Source organism: Hemiscyllium ocellatum, chromosome 14 (assembly GCF_020745735.1).
Source record: "Hemiscyllium ocellatum isolate sHemOce1 chromosome 14, sHemOce1.pat.X.cur, whole genome shotgun sequence".
Classification (NCBI taxonomy): Eukaryota; Metazoa; Chordata; class Chondrichthyes; order Orectolobiformes; family Hemiscylliidae; genus Hemiscyllium; species Hemiscyllium ocellatum.
The window spans coordinates 74,475,389-74,499,428 of NC_083414.1; the positions used below are offsets into that span (position 1 = coordinate 74,475,389).

The 24,040-nt window shown below is 45.7% G+C and overlaps 1 protein-coding gene across 1 annotated transcript in view; it reads left to right on the top strand.

Moving 5' to 3' along the window:
* LOC132822427 (NCK-interacting protein with SH3 domain-like) overlaps positions 1-24,040 on the top strand; it is a 230,825-nt gene that overhangs the window by 191,063 nt on the left and 15,722 nt on the right. The window contains exon 10 of the mRNA XM_060835805.1: positions 11,382-11,510. Within this exon, the coding sequence (XP_060691788.1) occupies positions 11,382-11,510 (129 nt within the window). The remainder of the gene's footprint in view (positions 1-11,381; positions 11,511-24,040) is intronic.

Sequence of the window (24,040 nt, forward strand, 5' to 3'; positions counted from 1 at the left end):
TAGTGGAGTGCCTCAGGGGGCGGTGCTGGGCCCATTGATATAGACAACAAACAGCAACGATTTGGATGAGAATGTAGAAGGCATGATTAGTAAGTTTGCTGGTGACATTAAAATAGGTGATATCGTGGACCATGAGAAAGGTTATCAGAGATTGCAGCAGGATAAGAAAGGATTAGAAGGGGATGGGCCAAGTGCAGGGAAATAGAAAAACCTCAACACCAAGGAGAGGGAAGCACTGAAAGCACTGAAAAATGACAAGAACATAATCATACTACCGGCAGATAAAGGCAGAATGACGGTCATCTTAGATAAATCAGACTACATCAATAAAGCACAACAACTACTCGCAGACACTAACACCTACCAAATGAAGGATTCCGACCCCACACCACAACTCACCAATAGAATAATCAACACACTAAGGAATCTACAAAAAAACGGACAGATAACCAAAGCGGACCAGCAAAGAATGAAACCTGAAAGCAACAACACCCCCAGATTCTACGGACTACCCAAAGTACACAAACCAGACATCCCACTCAGACCCATAGTATCACTACCAGGGACACCAGCATACAAACTGGCCAAAGAACTACAACAAAAACTGAAACACCTAGTCAGCGGATCCAAACACTCCATACAATCAACACAGGAATTCTTGGACATCATCAGGAACACACACATAGACAAAGAAGAAACCATGGTATCATTCGACGTGACGGCACTGTTCACATCGATTGACAAAACCCTAGCCAGACAAACAATAGCCAACCTACTGGACATACATAACAGAACACAGGAGGCCGAACCTTTCAACAAGGACGGCATACTTAAACTACTAGACCTGTGCCTCACCACACACTTTACATTCAACAATCAGATATACGAACAAATCAACGGAACACCGATGGGATCACCAATCTCGGGACTCATAGCAGAGGCAGTTATGCAAAGGTTAGAACATACAGCCCTACCACAAATCCAACCCAAACTCTGGATCAGATACGTCGATGACACCTTTGTAATCATCAAAAACACAGAAATAGAAAAAACACACCGAATCATCAACGCCACACTCACAGGAATACGATTCATGAGAGAAGAGGAAAAGGATAGCCAACTCCCATTCCTAGACGTGTTAGTAGAGAGAACACCCAACGGAGAATTCACCACAAGGGTACACAGGAAACCAACACACACAGACCAAGTCCTAAACTATGAAAGTAACCACCCCAACACACACAAACGAAGCTGCATCAGGACACTATTCAAAAGAGCCACAACACACTGCAGTACACCAGAACTGCGAAAAGAGGAAGGGGAACACCTATACAAGGTATTTGCCAAAAACGGATACCCACGCAACTTTATCACCAGATGCCTAAGAGATAGACCACGGAACGAAGACATGCCACAACCAAAAGGACTAGCCACACTACCATACGTCAGGAGCGTCTCAGAACTGACAGCCAGACTACTGCGACCCTTAGGACTCATAACAGCACACAAGCCAACTTCCACACTCAGACAACAACTCACTAGAACAAAGGACCCAATAGCCAGCACGAGCCAAACTAACGTAGTTTACAAAATACCATGCAAGGACTGCACAAAACACTATATAGGACAAACAGGAAGACAGCTAACAACCTGCATCCATGACCATCAGCTAGCCACAAAACGACACGACCAGCTATCCCTAGTAGCCATACACTCAGACAACCAGGAACATGAATTTGACTGGGAAAACACTACCATCATAGGACAAGCCAGACAGAGAACAGCCAGGGAATTCCTAGAGGCATGGCATTCATCCACAAACTCCATTAACAGACACATGGACCTGGACCCCATATACAAACCACTACAGCTGAAACTGACACCCGGAAGCGGCAAGAACATCCATCAACAGACACATCGACCTGGACCCCATATACAAACCACTACAGCTGAAACTGACACCCAGAAACGGCAAGAACAAACCACTATAAATACCGGAAGAAACATCACAGCAGCGCTTCACAGGAGGCTCCAATAGCACTGATGATGTTCCCTAGCCAGGGAACGAAACGTTTGCAGCAAAAACTTCCAGCTCGGCGAACAGAACCACAACAGCAGGGAAATAGGGTTAGGGTGGATGGACGTTTTGGTCGGCATGGACCAGTATGGGCAAAGGTCCTGTCCCTGTGCTTTAGGACTCTGCATCCCATGAACTCCCCCCAGTGTCTGTTCTGCTCCCTGCTTTTTTCTCCTCTCTCGTTCACTGCCCCACATCTCTCATTACCCTGCCCCACCCCAACCTCAGTACCACTATTACTTTTGTGAATTTTGCATTGTGCTCTTTTACAATGAGAAGCTGGGAGCTTAACATCCCAACCAGCTTAGATTCAATAAGGTTACGGTTGGCTTGTTTGATTTCTTGTCTCGAAACCAGCTTTACCCTGTCTATCCTTCGGCACCTTCATAATTCCACTCATTTGAAGTGGCCTAGAATTGTTGGCATGTTGCCACAGATCTAAGAGTGCTAATGAGCTCAGTTGGCAGAATCTGTCTGACTGTGACACATTCGCAAGTTAGCTGCTTCCTGAACTGTCATCAGCTCAGTTTGAGTGATGGTGAGAAGTGTTTATGATCTCCGTGCTAGTCTAAAGAAAGCCGGCCAGGATCCGTGCAGCGCAGTGGCCAGGGGTTCACCTCACCCAGTGCTGAACCTGAGCCAGAGGTCACACAGTGCAGTGAGAGTCTCTGTTGCCTCAGTGCTCTGAAGCATCCTGTTTGGTATGTAATTGCTTTGTGAATCTTCTGAACGGTAAAACGTTCCTCCCAAATTCATTTCCTATTCTTTCTCATCATGTCTTTGTGTGGATGATACTGAGGTTGTTAGTGGATTTGTTACAGCCCATCACCACCTTGAGGAGTGGAAATAGAGATGAGCAATGATTGCAAGCTTTGCTAGTCAGGCCCACAGTTTGTGATCAAAATTGAACTTCCATCCCAACGGTAAAGATAATGTGGAGTATAGCCAGGGGGCGTCTGTGAATCCCTTGTTCCGAGAGGAAAGGGGAATTGTGCCACCTGCTGTCCATTTGAAGAAACCATCAGTTGGAATCACGTGGGCAATGCTGGATCCTAACTTATAGCTCATGTCCATGAATGCCTTGCAGGAAAACTCGACTGACCCCCTCCCCTCCCCCACCACCACCCATTCATTGTCTCCAGCACAAAGGCTGGATGGACAGGAGTGCAAAGCTGGTCCACAGGGTGACTTATTGTAAAGAGTCCAGATTAGAGTAGTGCTGGAAAAGCACCACAGGTCAAGCTGCATCCGAGGTTGCCTTTTGCCCGAAATGTTGATTTTCCTGCTCCTCGGATGCTGCCTGACCTGCGGTGCTTTTCCAGCACCACTCTAATCTTGACTCTAATCTGCAGCGCCCACTTTCACCCTACCTATCGTATAAACAGTAGGAATCGAAAGAGTTGAGCACTCCCACAATCAATGGGTCAGTGCATCTAGTCTAGCTTGGTGAAGACAGGAGGAGGAGGTGAGGGTGTTGTGATAATATTACTGGGCTAGTGATTAGAAGCAAGGCTAATACTCTGGAGCCATAAATGGTATTCCAAAGCAGCAGCAAATTAAATTGGAATGCAATTAAATCTGGAATATTTATCTTGTGATGGCAGCAATGAAGCTATCCTGCTTCACCCATGTCCTTTAGGGAAAGAAATCTGCCATCCTCATCTGGTCTGGCCTACATGTGACTCCAGACCCACAGCAATGCATGTAGTTCTGAAATGGCTGAACAAGCCAGTCATTTTAGCGGCAGTTCGGAATGGGCAATAAATACTAGTCCTTCCAACAATGTCCACGTCCTGTGAAAGAATAGCAAGTGCTGCTCCTTTCCCTAAATGTGTGAAGTGAAGTGGTTGCTCCCAACTGGTCAGGTGCTCACCTGCACAGAATGTCAGTGCCCAACTTACTCACTGCCTCCTCTCACATTAGGAAGTAACTAAATCCATTGGACACAAATGTATGAACTGGAGAATTAGCAGGAGCTCAATCAGCTTCCCCCTCCAACTAGATTCCTGTCAACAGCCAGTAACTTTTCACTCACTTTTTCATCAAGAATCTCTCTGATCCCACCTCTGGGAAAGAGTTCCACAAACTCTCAACCCTTTGAGGGCAATATGCTATTGCCTCCATCTTAAATGGGAGACCTTTTACTTTTCAGCAGTTTCCCATTGTTCTAATCTTGTTATGGGGAGACCTCCTTTCAGCAGCTGCCCTGTCAAGCCAGTGTTTCAATGAGATCACCCCGTGTTCTTGCAAAGTCCAAGGGACATTGGGACTGCCTGGTGGTTCAGTGCTGGGGAGCTGGGTTCAGTTCTGGGCAACTGTCTGCGTTGAGTTTGCACATTCTCACCTATTTGTGTGGGTTTCCTCCGGGTGCTGAGGTTTCTTCCTACAGTCTAAAACTGAGCAATTCATGTGGATTGCCATGCTGATTTCCCTGTAGTGTCCAGGGATGAACAGACTAGATGCATTAGTCATGGGGAATTCAGCATTACAGGGATAGGGTTTGAGTGGGATGCTCTTCGGAGGGTTGGTGTGGACTCGATGGGCTGAATAGTCTGCTTCCACACTCTGGGGATTCTATGATTGAGGGTCCCACCAGTTCAGCCTTTTCTGATAAGGTATCCCTCAAGTCCTTCAAATCCAATTCTGCCTTTTTAAAATTAGGACACCAAACACAGTACTGTAGACGTGGCCATACCAACCCCTTTGTTACTGCAGGAATCCATCCATACTTTCTATACTTAATTTCCCTTGTAACAAACTATAACGTTCCATTTACATTCCTAATCAGTTGCAGTGCCTGCAGACTAACTTTGTGATTTGATTACTAGGGCACCCAGACCCATCTGTACTGCCAAATTGTAAGACCATAAGAAACAGAAATTAAGCCATTCAGCCCTGCTCTGCCATTCCATCATGGCTGATAAGTTTTTCAACCTCATTGTCCTTTCTCCCCATAGTCCCTAATCCCATTTACAATTAAAAGAGTCTATCTATCTCCATCCTAAATATACACAATGGCCTGGCCTCCACAGCCTTCTGTGGCAGTGAATTCCATAGATTCACCACTCTCTGGCTGAAGAAGTTTCTGTTCTAAAAGGTCCCCCTTTACTCTAAGGCTGCGCCCTTGGTCCTAGTCTCTCCTACCAATGGAAACACCTTCCCAACATCTACTCTGTCCAAGATATTCACCATTCTGTATGTTTTAATTGGATCTGCCCTCATCCTTCTAAACTCCATCAAGTATCAACTCAGAGTCCTTACATGTTCCTCATAAGTTCAGCTGTTCATTCCTGGGACCATTCTCCTGAACCTCCTCTGAACCCGCTCCAGGGTCAGTCCATCCTTCCTGAGATATGGGGCCTAAAGTTGCACATAATATTCCAAATATGGTCTGACCAGAGCCTTATAAAGCTTAAAAAAAACATCCCTGCTTTTATATTCAAGTCGTCTTGAAATAAATGCCAACATTGCATTTGACTTCCTAACTGCTGACTCAACTTACAAGTTTACCTTGAGAGAATCCTGGACTAGAACTTCCAAGTCACTGCACTTCAGACTTTGGAATTTTCTCCCCATTTAGAAAATAGTCCATGTCTCTATTCTTGCTGCCAAGGTGCCTGACCTCACCCTTTCCCATGTTGTACTCCATCTGCCACTTCTTTGCCCAATCTCCTAACCTGTCCATATCCTTCTGTCACCTCCCAGCCTCTTCAATGTTACCTGTCCCTCTCCCTATCTTTGTATCATCTGCAAACTTAGCCAAAATGCCCTCAGTTCCTCCATCTCGATTGTTAATGTATAAAATGAGAGGTTGCAATCCCAACACTGAGTCTTGTCGAACACCACATGTCACCGACTGCTGCCCCGAAAAGGAACCTTTTATCCCCATTCTCTGCTTTCTGTCACACGGGGAGCAAAACCCGGGAAGTCCCCGTGATGCCCGCCATATCATGCCTGCCAATTTCAATCTGCGCCCACAGCAGGTTTACCGTATTCCTTAGACTGTGTGCATTCAGATATGACACCTTCAGTCCTGCCTTAACTGTCCCTCTTCTCGTTGTCATTCGTTTGTCCTGTGTAATCAAAGTTTGATTGCTAACTCTTTCCAGATACTCTGTCCTATTTGTGTCTACACTGGAGATTTTAATAACTTGTCCTGAATTCTGCACTCTTTTTTTAATTCGAGTTTTCTATTTTCCCCTTTCACTGACGTCCCCCGCCTCCCCCCACACCCCGTATTTAGTTTAAAGCCCTATCTATAGCCCTAGTTATGTGATTCACTAGGACTCTGATCCCAGCACCATTCAGATGAAGACCATCCCATCAGAACTGGCCCCTTCTTCCCCAGTACTGGTGCCAATGTCCCATGAATTCAAACCCATTCCTTCCACACCAATCTTTAAGCCAAGCATTTACCTGTTTACTCTTATTGACCCTGTGCCAAGTAACTCGTGGGTCAGGTAGGAATCCAGAATTATTAAGGTGGTAAAAACAATGACTAAAGATGCTGGAAACCAGATTCTGGATTAGTGGTACTGGAAGAGCACAGCAGTTCAGGCAGCATCCAAAGTGCAGCTTTTCCACCTATCCACTCCACCCTCTCCTCCCTGACCTATCACCTTCATCCCCTCCCCCACTCACCCATTGTACTCTATGCTACTTTCTCCCCACCCCCACCCTCCTCTAGCTTATCTCTCCACGCTTCAGGCTCACTGCCTTTATTCCTGATGAAGGGCTTTTGCCTGAAACGTCGATTTCGCTGCACTTTGGATGCTGCCTGAACTGCTGTGCTCTTCCAGCACCACTAATCCAGAATCCAGAGATTATTACCTGTTTGGTTCTGCTTCCTAATTTAGCTCCCAGCTGTTCGAAACCTCTGTCCTGGTTTTATTTATGTTTTGGTACCTGCATGGACCACGACCACTGGATATTTACCCTCCCATTCCAAGTCCCTCTGCAGCCCAGATGAGATATCCTGAATCCAAGCACCAGGCTGGCACCACAACCTTCGGGACTCTCGATCCTGGACACCGAGAACAGTGTCTCTGTCCCTAATTATACAATCCCCAAATACAACAACATTTCTCTTCTCATTCCCGCCCGATTTGAATGGCTCCCTGCACCACAGTGCTGTGGTCACTCAGCTCATTCTCCCTGCAGTCCCCATTCCTGTCTACACAGACAGCAAAACCCTTGACCCTGCTGGACAAGGGGCTGAGACTCCTGCAACTCTACCTCCCTCACTCACAGCCACACCCTCCTCTCCCTGACCACTGGCTGAATAGGAGTTAGTTAGTCTCATGGGTGTGATCATCTCCTGAAATATAGCGTCCAGGTAACTTTCCCCATCCCAGTTGTGTCTCAACGTTGGAAGCTCAGTTTCCAGCTCATCAACTCTGAGTTGATGCTATTCCATTTACATCCATATGTTTATCCAATGACCATTTAAATGCCCTTAAAGTTGGTGAGTCTACTACTGTCGCAGGCAGTGCGTTCCACGCCCCTACTACTCTCTGACATCTGTCCTATATCTATCACCCCTCAATTTAAAGCTAAGATCCCTCTTGCTAGCCATCATCATGTGAGGAAAAAGGATCTCACAGCCCACCCTATCTAACCCTCTGATTATCTTATATGTCTCAATTAGGTCACCCCTCAACCTTATTCTCTCAACAGCCTCAAGTCCCTCAGCCTTTCCTCATAAGACCTTCCCTCAATACCAGGCAACATCCTAGTAAGTCACCTCTGAACCCTTTCCAAAGCTTCCACATCCTTCCTATAAAGTGGTGGCCAGAACTGGATGCAATACTCCAAGTGCAGCCGCTCCAGAAATTTGTACAGCTGCAGCATGACCTTGTGGCTCTGAAACTCAGTCCCTCTACCAATAAAAGCTAATGCACCGTGTGCCTTCTTAACAACATTATCAACCTGGGTGGCAACTTCCAGGGATCTATGTACATGGACATCAAGATCTTTCTGTTCATCTACACTACCAAGAATTTTACCATTAACTCAGTACTCTGCATTCCTGTTGCTTCTTCCAAAATGAATCATCTCACCATTAAACTCCATTTGCTACATCTCAGCCCAGCTCTGCAGCTTATCTATGTCCCTCTGTAACCTACAGCATCCTTCTGCACTATCCATGGTTCTACCAACCTTAGTGTCATCTGCACAATGTACTAACCCATCCTTCTAAGCCCTCATCCAGGTCATTTATAAAAATGACAAACAGCATTGGCCCCAAAACAAATCCTTGCAGTCCACCATTAGTAACTGAACTCCAGGGTGAACATTTCCCATCAAACACCACCCTCTGTTTTCTTTCAGCGAGCCAATTTCTGAAAATTTCACCAAATCACCCTCAGTCCCATGCCCCTGTATTTTGTGCAATAGCCTACCATGGGGAACCTTATCAAACACCTTACTGATATCCATACACACCACCACAACCGCTTTACCCTCATCCGCATGTTTAGTCACCTTCTCAAAAAACTCAATAAGTTTGTGAGGTACAACCCACCCTTCACAAAACCACGTTGACTATCCCTAATCAACTTATTCCTCTCTAGATGACTGAGAATCCTATATCTTATAATTTTTTCCAATACTTTATCCACAACCGAAGTAAAGCTCACTGGTCTATAATTACCAGGGTTGTCCCTATTCCCTTTCTTGAACGAGGTAACAGCATTTGCTAATCTTCAGTCTTCTGGTACTATTCCTGTAGACAATGACGACATAGAGATCAAAGACAAAGGCTCTGCAATCTTCTCCCTGGCTTCCCAGAGAATCCTAGGATAAATCCCATCCGGCCCAGGGGGCTTATCTATTTTCACACTTCCCAGAATTACTCTCACTTGCTCCTTGTGAACCTCAATCCTGTCTAGTCTGGTAATATATTTGTAACTTTGTTTCTGTCATCTCCTTTGCCAATGCGGTTGATATTTGTTTCATGGGCAAACTTCGTCTCTAGCTTGTCATCGAAGTCTGACATCATAGTAAGTTCAGCAAATAGTTGAGTCCTGAACACAGGTGGCTGTGAGATTCCACCAAGTCGCATTCTGTCACACTCTGCCTCAGACCATTTCCTAATCAGGCCACTAATTTAACTATCATTCCATCAGCTTTTACTCAAACTAGCAAAGTCTCGCAAAGGGCTTTGTCACAACGCTTACGGCAAAGGTTATGGTCCCTGACATTTCAGGTGTTCCCATCCAGCTATGATTTTGCTATCTCTCCCAGAATGTTGAAGGTGGCTCACTACGTCTTATCCACAGAAATCCAAGCCACCCTCTGTCAGGCTGTTCATTTTTAGAAGTGTGATCCCGGAGCGGGCAGTCACTGGTGGTGATGCAAAGGGTGAATCTGTTCTGGGCAATGTCCAACTTCTTGTTGAACCAAGGGTGCAACATTTCTGGTGAGTTTGGGAACCCTTGGAACTGATGCAGGCTGTAACTCTGTTGGACATGCATTATTTGTGAACATTCGTACTTGAGCAGTTAATGCAAGCTAAGAGCTGATTGGACATTGGGTGGCTAAGTCACATGGACATTGGATACAAAAACATGAGAGAATTGGGGGCTCTTGTGATGCAGTGGCAGTATCCTACCTCTGGGCCAGGACGTCAGGTTCACGACCCACCTGCTCCAGCGATGTCTAATAATATTTTCTAATCAATGTGCCACTATCTGAATAGGTTGGGGCTTTTTTTTCCTGGAGCATCAGGGGCCAAGGGGTGACCTAGCCAAGATCATTTTCCTAGGGTGGGGGTGATTCCCAAACTAGAGATGTGAGTGGAAAAAATTAAAAAGAACCTGAGAGGTAAATTTCACACAGAGGCTAGTGCAAATACGGAATGAACTGCCAGAAGAAATGACGGAGACTGGGACAATTACGATGTTTTAAAAGTCACCTGGATTGATATATGGTTAGGAAGGGTTTGGAGAGATGTGGGCCACTGGGAATACGTCAGATTGGAATGTCTCATCGTGCGGACAAGTTGGTCTGAAGGGCCTGTTTCCATCTGTATTACTGTGTAATTCTATGACATGACCTAGAGAAACAAGGAATCGTATAGATAGACTGGAATTGTTTTTCCTGAATGTTTTCCTGAAACAGTGGGGAAATCCATGGCAACGTTTAGGAGCTGAAGCTTTTTCTCACTGTTACCCCCGATCTGGTTTGATTTGAACAGTGTTGCAGTGTTTTCCAAGTCCTAAGGTAGCATGGAAACGTAAAAACATAGGAAGAGAAGTACATCATTCTGCCCTTTGAGCCATCGTTCAGTATGATCATGGCTGATCACCCAACACTGTACCCAGCTCCCGTTTTCATCCCATGCCCTTTGGTCCCTTCAGTGCTAAGAACTCTCCCTAACACCTTTTTGAAAACATTCAAAAATTTGGCAGAGAATTCTACAACTCTGATCGTCAGCATCTTGGTGGTTAGCAATATGAAGGAGAAAGTAACTTAGTAGAATTATCAATCCATATGATCTCCCTCCAATCTAAATTTTCCACAGAACCCTTTCCTGAGATCTGCAGTTCTTTACACAAACTGAAATAGAGCCCAGGCAGTGTTCAGGCAATGTTCTTTACAGATGAAAAGCTTACACAATTGATGTATTGAATATCGTGACATTCTCATGCTATCATTCGCAGTTAAAGAACCATGATTTTCCCTTTTTATCTAACCCAGGATCTTGATATCCTGAACAACACTGTGCTGTTCAAGAGCTTCAAGACTGGAATCTGGTTGGTGGTTTCACTTGGAATGTTAAATTAGCCAAAGAGGGGGATAGACGGGTATCATGCAGGTGGTGGGGGCATCTGTGAGATCCCAGATAACTGTATCAAGAGCAGTGTCTAACAGGCACCATATCACTCTGAGTAACTATGCTGTTCACCATCCATGTGACCTGACTGACAATTACACTTTTAAATAAAACAAAGAACAGTGGATGTGGGGGTCTGAAACAAACAGAACAATAAACATTAGTCGAGGAACACAGCGGGGCTGGCAGTGTCTTTGGAGAGAGAAAACAAAAGTTGATGTTTCAAGTTCAGTTACATAGAACATCATAAGGAACTCTCAGTAGTACATCAGTACACATCCGTCGGCCCTCGATGTTGCGCTGATGTGTTCTGACAAAGAGTCACTGGACTCAAAGCGTTAACTCTGTATCTCTCTTCATATGTACTGCCCGACCTGCTGAATTTCTCCAGCAATTTCTGTTTGATGCTTATATCTTTTTTAACAGAGTATGACAGATCTTTTTAAAAGGCTCCTTTTGTGTTCACAGAGCACCTGAATTCAGCTTTCATCCAGTTTCTCCTAGATGTGATTGAGGAGGGCTTGTCATCTGATTCCACGGAGCAACTTCCAGATTTGTTTACAAACGTTCTGCTCTCTTTCAATCTTCACATTCTTGGTAAGTACCTCCCAAGTGCTGCAGAGGCAGACAAGCAGCTTCCCCCAGCACTGAGACAGTGCAGAGGAGGTTCACCAGGATGTTGCCTGGTATGGAAGATGCTAGCTATGAAGAGTGGTTGAGTAGATTTGGATTATTTTCATTAGAAAGACAGAGGTTATGGGGGGTCCTGATTGAGGTCTACAAAATCATGAGAAGTATAGACAGGTGGATAGCAAGAAGCTTTTTCCCAGGATAGGGAACCCAGTTACCAGGGGGTCACAAGTTCAAGGTAAGAGGGGCAAAGTTTAAGGGAGATATGCATGGAAAGTTCTTTTTGCAGACGGTAGTGGGTGCCTGGAATGCGTTGCCAGTAGAGATGGGCACGGTAGTGTCATTTAAGATGTATCTAAACAGATACATGAATGGGCAGGGAGCAGAGGGATACAGATCTTCAGAAAACAAGCGGCAAAATTAGAGAGAGGATCTGGCTCGGTGCAGGCCTCGAGGGCCGAAGGGCTGTTCCTGTGCTGTAATTTTCTTTGGGCTTTGCTGTCCTTGTTTCTCTTTTCACTGTTAGCCTGCTTAAGTTCCCAGCCTCGTACCGTTCCCATTTAAATCAGTCTCAACCACTCAAGCACATGAGTATCAAGCAGATATAGATTATCACTGAATTTGCCCCTGGGATGAAGGGATTGCCTTGTAATGAGACACAGAGTAAATGGGACCCATGTTTCCTGGGCTGCAGAACAATGACAGACACTTTCATTGAGATATTCGAGATTCTGGAGGGATTTGATGGGGAGCAGTGGATGCTGAGAGATTGCTTCTGAGGGTTGGCAAATCGGGAGCACAAGGGATACAATCTCTCAGGGAGGGGCCAATTGTTGATGAGAGAAGAAATTCCTTCAGTGGACGTGTTGAGAATCTTTGGTGTTCTCTAACCCATCATTGAATACATTGAGACAGTCAACCGTTTGGACTTAGAGGCATTGGAGAACTGGTTAGGCCACAGCAAGAGCACTCTGTGCAGTTCTGGAATCCCCATTCTAGGAAGGACGTGCTAGCACTGGAGAAGGTGCAGAGGAGATTTACCAGGTGTCACCTGGGCTGGAGAGTTTCAGGTATGCAGAGTATCTGCAGAGATCGGACAGACTGGAATTGTTTTCTGCAGAGCAGAGGAAATTGAGAAGGGATTGAGGTATATAAAATTATGAAAGGCGTAGATACGGTATACAGGAAGAAACCTTTCCTCTTGATGGAGGGATCACTATCCAGGGGCATAGATTTATTGTGTGGGCCAGAAGGTGCAGAGGAGAAACTGAGAGGAGCTAGTGGTGGGAATCAGGAAATTGTCACCTGTAAGGGTAGTGGAGGCAGAAGGTTTCATCACATTGAAGGAGTAATTACATGTGCACTTGTCACACCAAGGCATACAAGGCTAGAGGCTAAGTGTTGGAAAATGGGTTTACAATAGTAAGGTGATTGTTCTTGGCTAACGTAGGGTCAGTGGACCGAAGTGCTGGACATTTCTGTGACTGGGAACAGATACTCTCAGATTGTCCCAGTGACTGGGGACAGATACTCTCAGATTGTCCCAGTGACTGGGGACAGATACTCTGTCACTGTCCCAGTGACTGGGGACAGATACTCTGTCACTGTCCCAGTGACTGGGGACAGATATTTTCTCACGCTGTCCCAATGACTGGGGACAGATATTCTCTCTCACTGTCCTAGTGACAGGGGACAGGTATTCTCTCACACTGTCCCAGCGACAGGAGTCAGATATTCTCTCACGCTGTCCCAATGCCTGGGGACAGATATTCTCGCACGTCGTCCCAGCGACAGGGGTCAGATATTCTTTCACCCTATTCCAGTAATGTGGGACAGTTGTTCTCTCACACTGTCCCACAACAGGGGACAGATATTCTCTCGCACTGTGCCAGTGACTGTGGACAGACCTTCTCTCACACTGTCCCAGTGACTGGGGAACAGATATCCTGTCACGCTGTCCCAGTGACTGAGAGACAGATGTCCTCTCACACTGTCCCAGTGACTGGGGACAGGTATTCTCTCATGCTATTCCAGTGATGTGGGACAGTTATTCTCTCACACTGTCCTAGCAACAGGGGACAGATATTCTCTCACACTGTCCCAATGCTGTCCCAGTGACTAAGGGACAGATATTCTCTCTCACTGTCCCAGTGACTGTGGACAGACCTTATCTCACGCTGTCCCAGTGACTGAGGACAGATATTCTCTCACACTGTCCCAGTGACTGGGGACAGATATTCTGTCGTGCTGTCCCAGTGACTGAGGGACAGATATTCTCTGACGCTGTCCCAGTGACTGGGGACAGATATTCTGTCACGCTGTCCCAGTGACTGAGGAGCAGATATTCTCTCACGCTATCCCAGTGACTGAGGACAGATACTCGCACATTGTCTGAATGACAGGGAACAGATGCGCTCTCACTGTCGCAATGATTGAGGAACAGTTGGTAATTCTAGACCAGTGAGCCTTACTTCTGTTGTAGGAAAGGTTTTGGAAAGGATTATAAGAGATAAGATTCATAATCATCTGGCCAGCAATAATTTGATTTCAGATAGTCAACATGGTTTTGTCAAGGGCAGGTTGTGTCTCACAAACCTCATTGAGTTTTTTTTAGAATGTGACTAAGCATGTAGATGAGGGGAGGGCAGTTGACGTGGTATACATGGACTTCAGTAAAGCAAGGTTCCACATGGTAGGGTGTTGGAGAAAATGCAGAGATGTTGAGTGTGATTTAGCAGTTTGGATTAGAAATTACCTTTCTGAAAGAAGGCAGCGAGTGGTGGTTGATGGAAAATATTCAGTCTGGAGATCCAGTAACTAGTGGTGTTCCACAAGGATTTGTTTTGGGATCACTGCTGTTTGTCATTTTTATAAATGACTTAAGACGCAGGCATTGGTGGATGGATTAGTAAATTTGCCGATGACACTAAAGTCCGTGGAGTGGTGGTCATTTTGTTATAATGTTACAGGTTGCAGGGGGATTTGGGTAAACTACAGAATTGGGTTGAAAGGTGGCAAATGGAGTTCAGTGCAGCTAAATGTGAGGTGATGCACTTTGGGAAGAATAACAGGAAGGCAGAAGGTCAATGGAAAGATTCTTGGTAGTGTGGATGTGCAGAGGGATCATGGAGTCCATGTGCATAGATCCCTGAAAGTTGCCACCCAGGTGGATAGTGCTGTGAAGAAGGAATACGGTGTGTTAGGTTTCATTGGTAGAGGGATTGAGCCGCAATATCATGCTGCAACTATACAAAACGCTGGTGCGTCCGCACTTGGAATATTGTGTACAGTTCTGGTCACCATATTTTGGGAAGGATGTGGAAGCATTGGAAAAGGTGCAGAGGAGATTTACCAGGATGTTGCCTGGTCTGGAGGGAAGGTCTTAGAAGGAAAGGCTGAGAGACTTGGGCCTGTTCTCATTGGAAAGAAGGCGGCAAAGGGGGGATTTGATAGAGACATACAAGATGATCAGAGGATTAGATAGGGTAGACAGTGAAAGTCTTCTTCCTCGGTTGATGACATCAGGGGGTTTAACTACAAATTGAGGGGTAATAGATTTAAGACAGATGTCAGAAGCTAGTTCTTTAGTCAGAGAGTGGTAAGGGTGTGGAATGCCCTACCTGCTAATGTAGTTAAACAATCCTTAGATAAGCACATGGATGATTTTGGATAGTGTAGGGGAACAAGCTGAGAATAGTTCACAGGTCGGTGCAACATCGAGAGTTGAAGGGCCTGTTCTGCGCTGTATTGTTTTATGTTCTAAGTAGTCTCAGCTGGCCTAGTAACTGGGGACCGGTACACACTCATTATCATAGTGACAGGGGACAAATTGTCTCAGGCTGTCATGGGATCTGGGGGTCAGATACTCTCACGTTGCAATGACTGGAGGCGGATTCTCTCTCACTATCATGGTGACTGAAGACAGATACTCTGTCACACTGTAAAAATGACAAGGAATAAATATTCTTTCACTATCCAAGTTGACTGGCGACAGATATTTACTTGCACTGTGCCACTGACTGGGGACACACATTCTCTCACTGTCATAAAGACTGGGGACAGATACTCTCACGCTTTCCGACTGACTGGGGACAGATTGTCTCACATTGTCCCAGTGACTGAGGACAGATACTCCCTCACAATGTCCCAGTGACTGGGGACAGACACTCCCTCACACTGTCCCAGTGACTGAGGACAGACACACTCTCACACTGTCCCAGTGACTGGGGACAGACACTCTCTCACACTGTCCCAGTGACTGGGGACAGACACTCTCTCACACTGTCCCAGTGACTGAGGACAGACACTCTCTCACACTGTCCCAGTGACTGAGGACAGATACTCTCTCTCACTGTCCCAGTGACTGAGGACAGATACTCTCTCTCACTGTCCCAGTGACTGAGGACAGATTCTCCCTCACACTGTCCCAGTGACTGAGGACAGACACTCCCTCACTGTCACAATGACTGGGGGCAGATATTCTATCTCACTATGTTGGTGACTGATGACTGATACTCATTCACACTGTCCCAGTGACGGGGGAACAGATAATCTTAGGCTGTCACTGTGACTTAGAACAGATACTCTCACATGCTGTCACAATGGCTGGGGACAGATACTCTCTCTCTCTGTCCCTGTAATTGGGGACAGATTATCTCATGCTATGCCAGTGAATGCAGACAGAATACTCTGTCACATTGTCACGATGACTGGGGACAGATACTGTCTCACACTGTCATAATGACTGGGGTCAGATTCTCTCAAACTGTCACACAGATACTGTCACACTGTTGCAGTGACTGGGGACAGATACTGTCACACTGTCGTGGAGTCATAGAGATGTACAGCCTGGGAAGAGACCCTTTGGTCCAACCTGTCCATGCCGACTAGATATCCCAACCCAATCTAGTCCCACCTGCCAGCACCCTTCCTATTCATATACACATCCAAATGCCTTTTAAATGTTGCAATTGTACCAGCCTTCACCACTTCCTCTGGCAGCTCATTCCATACACGCACCTGTGTGAAAAAGTTGTCCCTTAGATCTGTTCTATATCTTTCCCCTCTCACCCTAAACCAATGCCCTCTAGTTCTGGACTCCCCCACCCCAGGGAAAAGAGTTTGTATTTTTATCCTATCCATGCCTCTCGTAATTTTGTAAACCTCAATAAGGTCACCTCTCAGCCTCCGATGCTCCAGGGAAAACAGCCCCAGCCTGTTCAGCCTCTCCCGATAGCTCAAATCCTCCAATCCTGGCAACATCCTTGTAAATCTTTTCTGAACCCTTTCAAGTTTCACAACATCCTTCTGATAGGAAGGAGACCAGAATTGCACGCAATATTCCAACAGTGGCCTAACCAATGTCCTGCATGGCTGCAACATGACCTCCCAACTCCTGTACTCAATACTCTGACCAATGAAGGAAAGCATACCAAATGCCGCCTTCACTATCCTATCTACCAAAGATATGCAGGTCAGATGAATTGCCCGTGCTAAATTGCCCATAATGTTAGGTGCGTTAGTCAGAGGAAATGGGTCTGGGTGGGTTGTGCTTTGGCGGGTCGGTGTGGACTGGTTGGGCCGAAGGGCCTGTTTCCACACTGTAGAAAATCTAGTCTAATACCAAACACCATCTTCACTATCCTATCTACCTGCGACTCCACTTTCAAGGAGCTATGAACCTGCACTCCAAGGTCTCTTTGTTCAGCAACACTCCCTAGGACCTTACCATTAAGTGTATAAGTCCTGCTAAGATTTGCTTTCCCAAAATGCAGCACCTCGCATTTATCTGAATTAAACTCCATCTGACACTTCTCAGCCCATTGGCCCATCTGGTCCAGATCCTGTTGTAATCTGAGGTAACCCTTTTCGCTGTCCACTACACCTCCAATTTTGGTGTCATTTGCAAACTTACTAACTGTACCTCTTATGCTCGCATCCAAATCATTTATGTAAATGCCAAAAAGTAGAGGACCTAACACCGATCCTTGTGGCACTCCACTGGTCACAGGCCTCCAGTCTGAAAAACAACCCTCCTCCACCACCCTCTGTTTTCTACCTTTGAGTTAGTTCTGTATCCAAATGAGAAGAGAAAATGCTGGAAAATCCCAGCAGGTCTGGCAGCATCTGTAAGGAGAGAAAAGAGCTGACGTTTTGAGTCTAACTGACCCTTGTCAAAGCTAAAAAAAAGGAGAAATAGGGAGGTGTAGTGGACATAGTTGGCTGAGAGAAGGTGAGTCATGGCTCCAAAAGCAAAGGTAGCAATAAAGAGGTGATAATGACAGTGCACAGAGAGATTACAGGAAGATTAGGAACTGTGAATGGCCAAGGCTGAAGCCAGTGCTATGTGACAAAATATGTGGGGGATGGGGGAGATGGGTGAAGCAGAGGCAAAATGGAAAACAGGGGAGAAGGGTAACAAAGGGGGAAGAGGAGAGGAAAAAGGTGATGAGAGAGTGGGGAGCGAGAGAAAGAGAGACAATAAGAAATAAGAGGTACAGAGCAGTGAAAAAATATTTTAAAAATAAATAAAATCAATGAAATAAAATTGCAGAGCAGAATGGAAACAGAGGGGTCGAGATGCGATAATCATCTGAAGTTGTTGAATTCAATGTTGAGAGCGGCAGGCTGTAACGAGAAGATGCTTCACTGGAACTTTGCAGTAGGCCAAGGACAGACAGGTGTGTATGGGAGCAGGATTGTGTGTTGAAGTGGCAAGCCATGGGAAGGTCCGGGACCTGATTGAGTACAGACCGAAGATGCTCAGCAAAGCGATCACCAGTCGGCGTTATGTCTCTCTGATATAGAGGAGACCACACCGGGAGCAAGGAATGCAATAGACCAAATTGAACGAGGTAGAAGTGAAACGCTGTTTAATCTGAAATGAGTGTTTGGGGCCTTGGATGGTGAGCATGGAAGAGGTAAAGGGGCAGGTGTTGCACCTTCTGCAACTGCATGGGAAGGTGCCGTGTGTGATGGGAGAGGTGTTAGGTGGAGGAGTGGGCTAGGTTGTCCTGGAGGGTCCCGGAATGCTGTATCCAAATGGCTAGTTCCCCCTGTATTCCATGAGATCTAACCTTACCAACCAGTCTCCCATGGGGAACCTTGTCGAACACCTAACTGAAGTCCATATAGATCACATCTACCGCCCTGCCCTCATCAATCCTCTTTGTTACTTCTTCAAAAAACTTAATCAAGTTTGTGAGACATGATTTCTCACACTCAAAGCCAAATCAGTCCTTGCCTTTTCATATACATGTACATTATATCCCTCAGGATTCCTTTCAACAACTTGCCCACCACTGATGTCAGGCTCACCGGTCTATAGTTCCCTGGCTTGTCCTTACATCCCTTCTTAAACAGTGGCACCACGTTAGCCAACCTCCAGTCTTCCGGCACCTCACCTGTGACTATCGATGATACAAATATCTCAGCAAGAGGCCCAGCAATCACTTCTCTAGCTTCCCATAGAGGTCTAGGGTACACCTGATCAGGTCCTGGGGATTTATCCACCTTTATGCGTTTCAAGACATCCAGCACTTCCTCCTTCCTCCTCTGTATGATGGACATTTTACAAGATGTCAGCATCTATTTCCCTAAATATCTTCCATGTCCTTTTCCACAGTAAATACTGATGCAAAATACTCGTCTGGTATCTCCCCCACCTCCTGTGGTTCCACACAAAGGCTGCCTTGCTGATCTTTGAGGGGCCCTATCCTCTCCCTAGTTACCCTTTCGCAGTGGTTTTTATTCTTCCCTGAGGTATGACTACCCATCATAAACCCAGCGTTTATTCCCTTATTCCTATTTCCTTTAGGCAGTACGGATGTGATCCTGCTTTATTGGAAGGCTTTACAGTGCTTGATGCTCCCTGCCACCGTATGATATTGTTGCAGCAAAAGCTGAATTCTGATGCACCCAGCGGTGGCTGTGAGTGAAAGGGAGAACATTGGTTGAATAGGAATTGATTTCCTCCCTGGTGCATAACTGCTTGTGGCTGCATCACTCACAGCGCAGTCTGCTGTTTCATTCTCTGCATTTGAAATGTGGTTTGTCAAACAATGCTTAACTGGGAAAGGTCACAGCTTCCTGTGCAGGGGGTGAACTGGTAGCAGGGTGAGGTCACGGCTGCCGGATTGCCAGTTTGACACCGCAAACTGCATTAGTCCAGGAGACCAGCTGCTTACTATTTTACAAAGATGGTGAAGTAGTGATCTTCTGAATGCTGAAAATTCGATGGAGTTGGTGTAGTGTTGCTGGAAGCCCTGGTTAAACCCCAATATGTGACTGGAATAAAGCTGCACCTTTTCATCAGAGTGAAGAGTTGTGACGAGAATATTTAATGTGTTGTGTCAGGCGCTGTTTCATATTGCATGGCGCTGAATCAAACCTGTTTTAACATTAATAAAAGGTCTGTTCGTTTAAAGATTTTGGTATGTGCTACATGTTGCAGACAACTGCTGTTAATGAAACCAGTATTAGTCCTACAATTTATACCGTCCTGACAGGGCGATGAGCTGCAACACAATGCCGATCCTTAGCATTGATGGTTTTTTAATTGGGGCGATTATCAGTGTGACTGATTCTTAGTCCATTTTCGCAGCAACATGTAATTTGGATTGCCTGTTACAGTAACGTATCTATCTGTTCTACTGCAGTAAATATTGAACAAATCAGAGCCAACACATTAACTCTTTCAAAACCACCATAATCCTTCTGCAGTCCATTCCTTTTACTGGGCTTCTGCTTATCAAGGGATTTTCCCATGTTCACAAGGGGACAGGTCAGGAACACTTCCTTCCAGGGGACCTGACATTCCCAGGTCAGCTGACCTCCCTCTGACATCCCCACCCTACTCCAGTCAGCTTCCTTTATCACAGCGTTATTGAAATTATTGAAATGCCTGCAGTGCCGAAATTAAAATTGAAGTTGTCTGTAATTCCTGTTGCTCCCGTCCCTGCTGGCTTCACCCAATATAGAAGAGTTTTGACCAGTAGTTCTCTCAGGTTCTTGTGTACTTGCTTCGCTTTTTGTTTCAGCATGAACTTCCCTTCCTGAAGCCAGGGCCTTCCGTCTGAAACCTGAGGAAAGGCGTTTTCCTGATTCCTGTTGAGGAGCAGCCTGTTTATCAGCCCCTACTCTTCAGAAGCTGCATTGCTCAGTGTGCTGTTTTATGACAGGATGGGGCTGAAGTACCAAAGCCACTTTATAGCCAGTCTGTAAATCACATTCTAGTCTTTTGAAATGCTGTATGTTTGTTTTGTCAGGGGTGAATGTTGATTTAACGCTGTGCTGTAACAATGTTGTGTCATTTCACTAGGTGGTGCTGTTATATACAACATAGAACAGTACAGGCCCTTCAGCCCTTGATGTTGTGCCAAATCAAATTTACCTACGCACCCTTCATTTTACTCACATCTGTGTACATCCAAGAGTGGCTTAAATGTATCTGACTGTACTACCACAGCCCCTCATTATCTTGTACACTTTTATTAGTTCACCTCTCCTCCTTCTTCGCTCCAGTGAAAAAAGTCCTAGCTCCCTCAACCTTTCTTCATAAGACATGCCCTCCAGTACAGGCAGCATCCTGGTAAATCTCCTCTGCGCCCTCTAAAGCTTCCACATCCTTCCTGTAATGAGGCAAACAGAACTGAACGCTATGTTCCACGTGTGTGCTCTAACCAGGGCTTTGTGGAGCTGCAGCATAATATCGCAGCTCTTAAACTCAATCCCCCTGCTAATGAAAGCCAACACGTCATACAATTTCTTAACAACCCTGTCAACTTGAGTAGCAACTTTGAGGGATCTGTGGATGTGGGCCCCAAGATCCCTCTGTTCCTCCACACTGCCAACAATCCTGTCTTTAACACTGTAATCTGCATTTAAATTTGACCTTCCAAAATGAATCACTTCACCCTTTTCCAGGTTGATTTCCTTCTGCCACTTATGAGCCCAGCTCTGCCTCCCGTCAATGTCCCATTGCAGCTTAGAACAGCCCTCCACACTATCCGCAACTCCACCAAACTTCACGTCATCAGCAAGCTGACTAACCCCCCCCTTCGAGGAGAATTCCAGCAGGCTAAGATAAAAGGTAGGAAGGAGAGACTTGGGGGAGGGGCGATGGAGATGTGATAGGTGGAAGGAGGTCAAGGTGAGGGTGATAGGCCGGAGTGGGGTGGGGGCGGAGAGGTCAGGAAGAAGATTGCAGGTTAGGAGGGTGGTGCTGAGTTCGAGGGATTCAACTGAGACAAGGTGGGGGGAGGGGAAATGAGGAAACTGGAGAAATCTGAGTTCATCCCTTGTGGTTGGAGGGTTCCTAGGCGGAAGATGAGGCGCTCTTCCTCTAACTGTCGTGTTGTTATGGCCTGGCGATGGAGGAGTCCAAGGACCTGCATGTTCTTGGTGGAGTGGGAGTGGGAGTTAAAGTGTTGAGCCACGGAGTGGTTGGGTTGGTTGGTCCGCGTGTCCCAGAGGTGTTCTCTGAAACGTTGTGCAAGTATATTGGAGACTGCATTAGATTCTGGTCGCCACGCTACAGGAAGGACATCGAGGCTTTGGAGGGAGTGTAGAAGAAGTTTACCAGGATGAGGCCTGGATTAGAGGGGATCAGCATTAGGGAGATGCTGGGCAAAATCGGGTTGCTTCCTCTGGAGCAGCGGAGGCTGAGGGGAGACCTGATCAAAACTTAGAACATGAAAGGCATAGATGGGGTTAGCAGTCAGAAAGGGGTATTGGTACAAGAGTCGACAGGTCATGTTATAGTTGTATAGAACTTTGGTTTGATTACATTTGGAAAACTGTGTACAGTTCTGGTCGCCACATTACCAAAAGGATGTGGATGCTTTGGAGAGGGTGTAGAGGAGGTTCACCAGGATGTTGCCTGGTATGAAAGGCGCTAGCTATGAAGAGTGGTTGAGTAGGTTAGAATTGTTTTCATTAGAAAGACTGAGGTTGAGGGGGGACCTGATTGAGGTCTACAAAATTATGAGGTATGTGGATAGCAAGACGCGTTTTCCCCAGAGTGCGGAACTCAATTACTAAGGGTCACAAGTTCAAGGTAAGAGGGGAAAGCTCTTTATGTAGAGGGAGTGGGTGCCTGGAACACATTGCTAACAGAGGTGGTAGAGGCGGGCATGATAGCGGCATTAAAGAGGTATCTAGGCAGATACATGAATGGGCAGGGAGCAGAGGGATACAGATCTTTAGAAAGTAGGCGACAAGTTTAGGTCGAGGATCTGGATCAGTGCAGGCTTGGAGGGCTGAAGGGCCTGTTCCTGTGCTGGAATTTTCTTTGCTCTTTGTATATTAAAAACAAATGGATTCACCTGGAGTTCTGCATCAATTAAGTTTGAAAAATTACTCATCAGAAACTGCTAGAAGTCAGCCATAGGCTCCATGTTGGCAAAATGGGACTGACCTCTTCAGGGAAGGTGAAGTATTTGTGCTCCAAACAACAGTGACTTCGGCCACAGCCAAAAATACCCACTCTGAGCCAAGGTCAAGGTTTTTTTTGAAAGTGTGAGGGTTTAAATAAAACAGTGGATATGTTAAAATGTGACCATCATTATATTAGTTTTAAAATAGTGATGGAAAAGGATAGACTGAATCTTAAAGTTGAAGTTCTAAATTAGAGGAAGGCCAATTTTGATGGTATTAGTCAAAAACTTTCAAAGCTTGATTAGCGGCACTTGTCGGTAGGTAAAGGGATGGCTGGAAAATGGGAAGCCTGCAAAAAATGAAATAACGAGAGTCCAGAGACAACAAGTTCCTGTTAGGATGAAACCTAATCAAAGTTTTATAAAACTGTAACATGACTTCCTGACTCAGTGCCTCAGCCAATAATGGCAAGCATGCCATATGCTATCTTCAGCACCCTGTCTCCCTGTGTGGCCACTTTCACAGGGATAAGGACTTCAATGTCAAGAACCTTCTGTACATCAGTGCTGTTAGGAGTTCTGCCTTAGCTGTATATTTTCCCTTAACATTTGATCTTCCACAGTACAGCACCTCACAGTTAACCGGATTCACCTCTATTTCATCGCCCATATTTACAACTGACCTATATCTCACTATATCATTCGACAATTTTCTACACTATACATAACTCCTCCAATCTTTGTGTCATCTGCAACCTCACTAACTCACTCATCTATATTTTCATCCAAGCCCTATATAATATATCACAAGCAACAGAGGTCCCAGTATGGGACCATTCGTCACAGACCAGAAAAACACCCTTCCACTGTTACCCTCTGTCTTATGACCAAGCCAATTTACAGTGGAACCCATGCATTTTCAGGAATCGTTTCAAGGAGTTAGCCCCTTTCCTCTTAATTGGGATTTTTCTTCAAAGCTTTAAAGTTATAAGATTGAAAGCCTCTAATTGTTTTGTTTTAATAGATGATATGCATTCTAATTACTAGCCAGTGTCAGAATCCAAAGCATCTCTCTCTTCATCTTAATTGGAATTTTGAAATGGAATCGAGGTTCTATTTGCT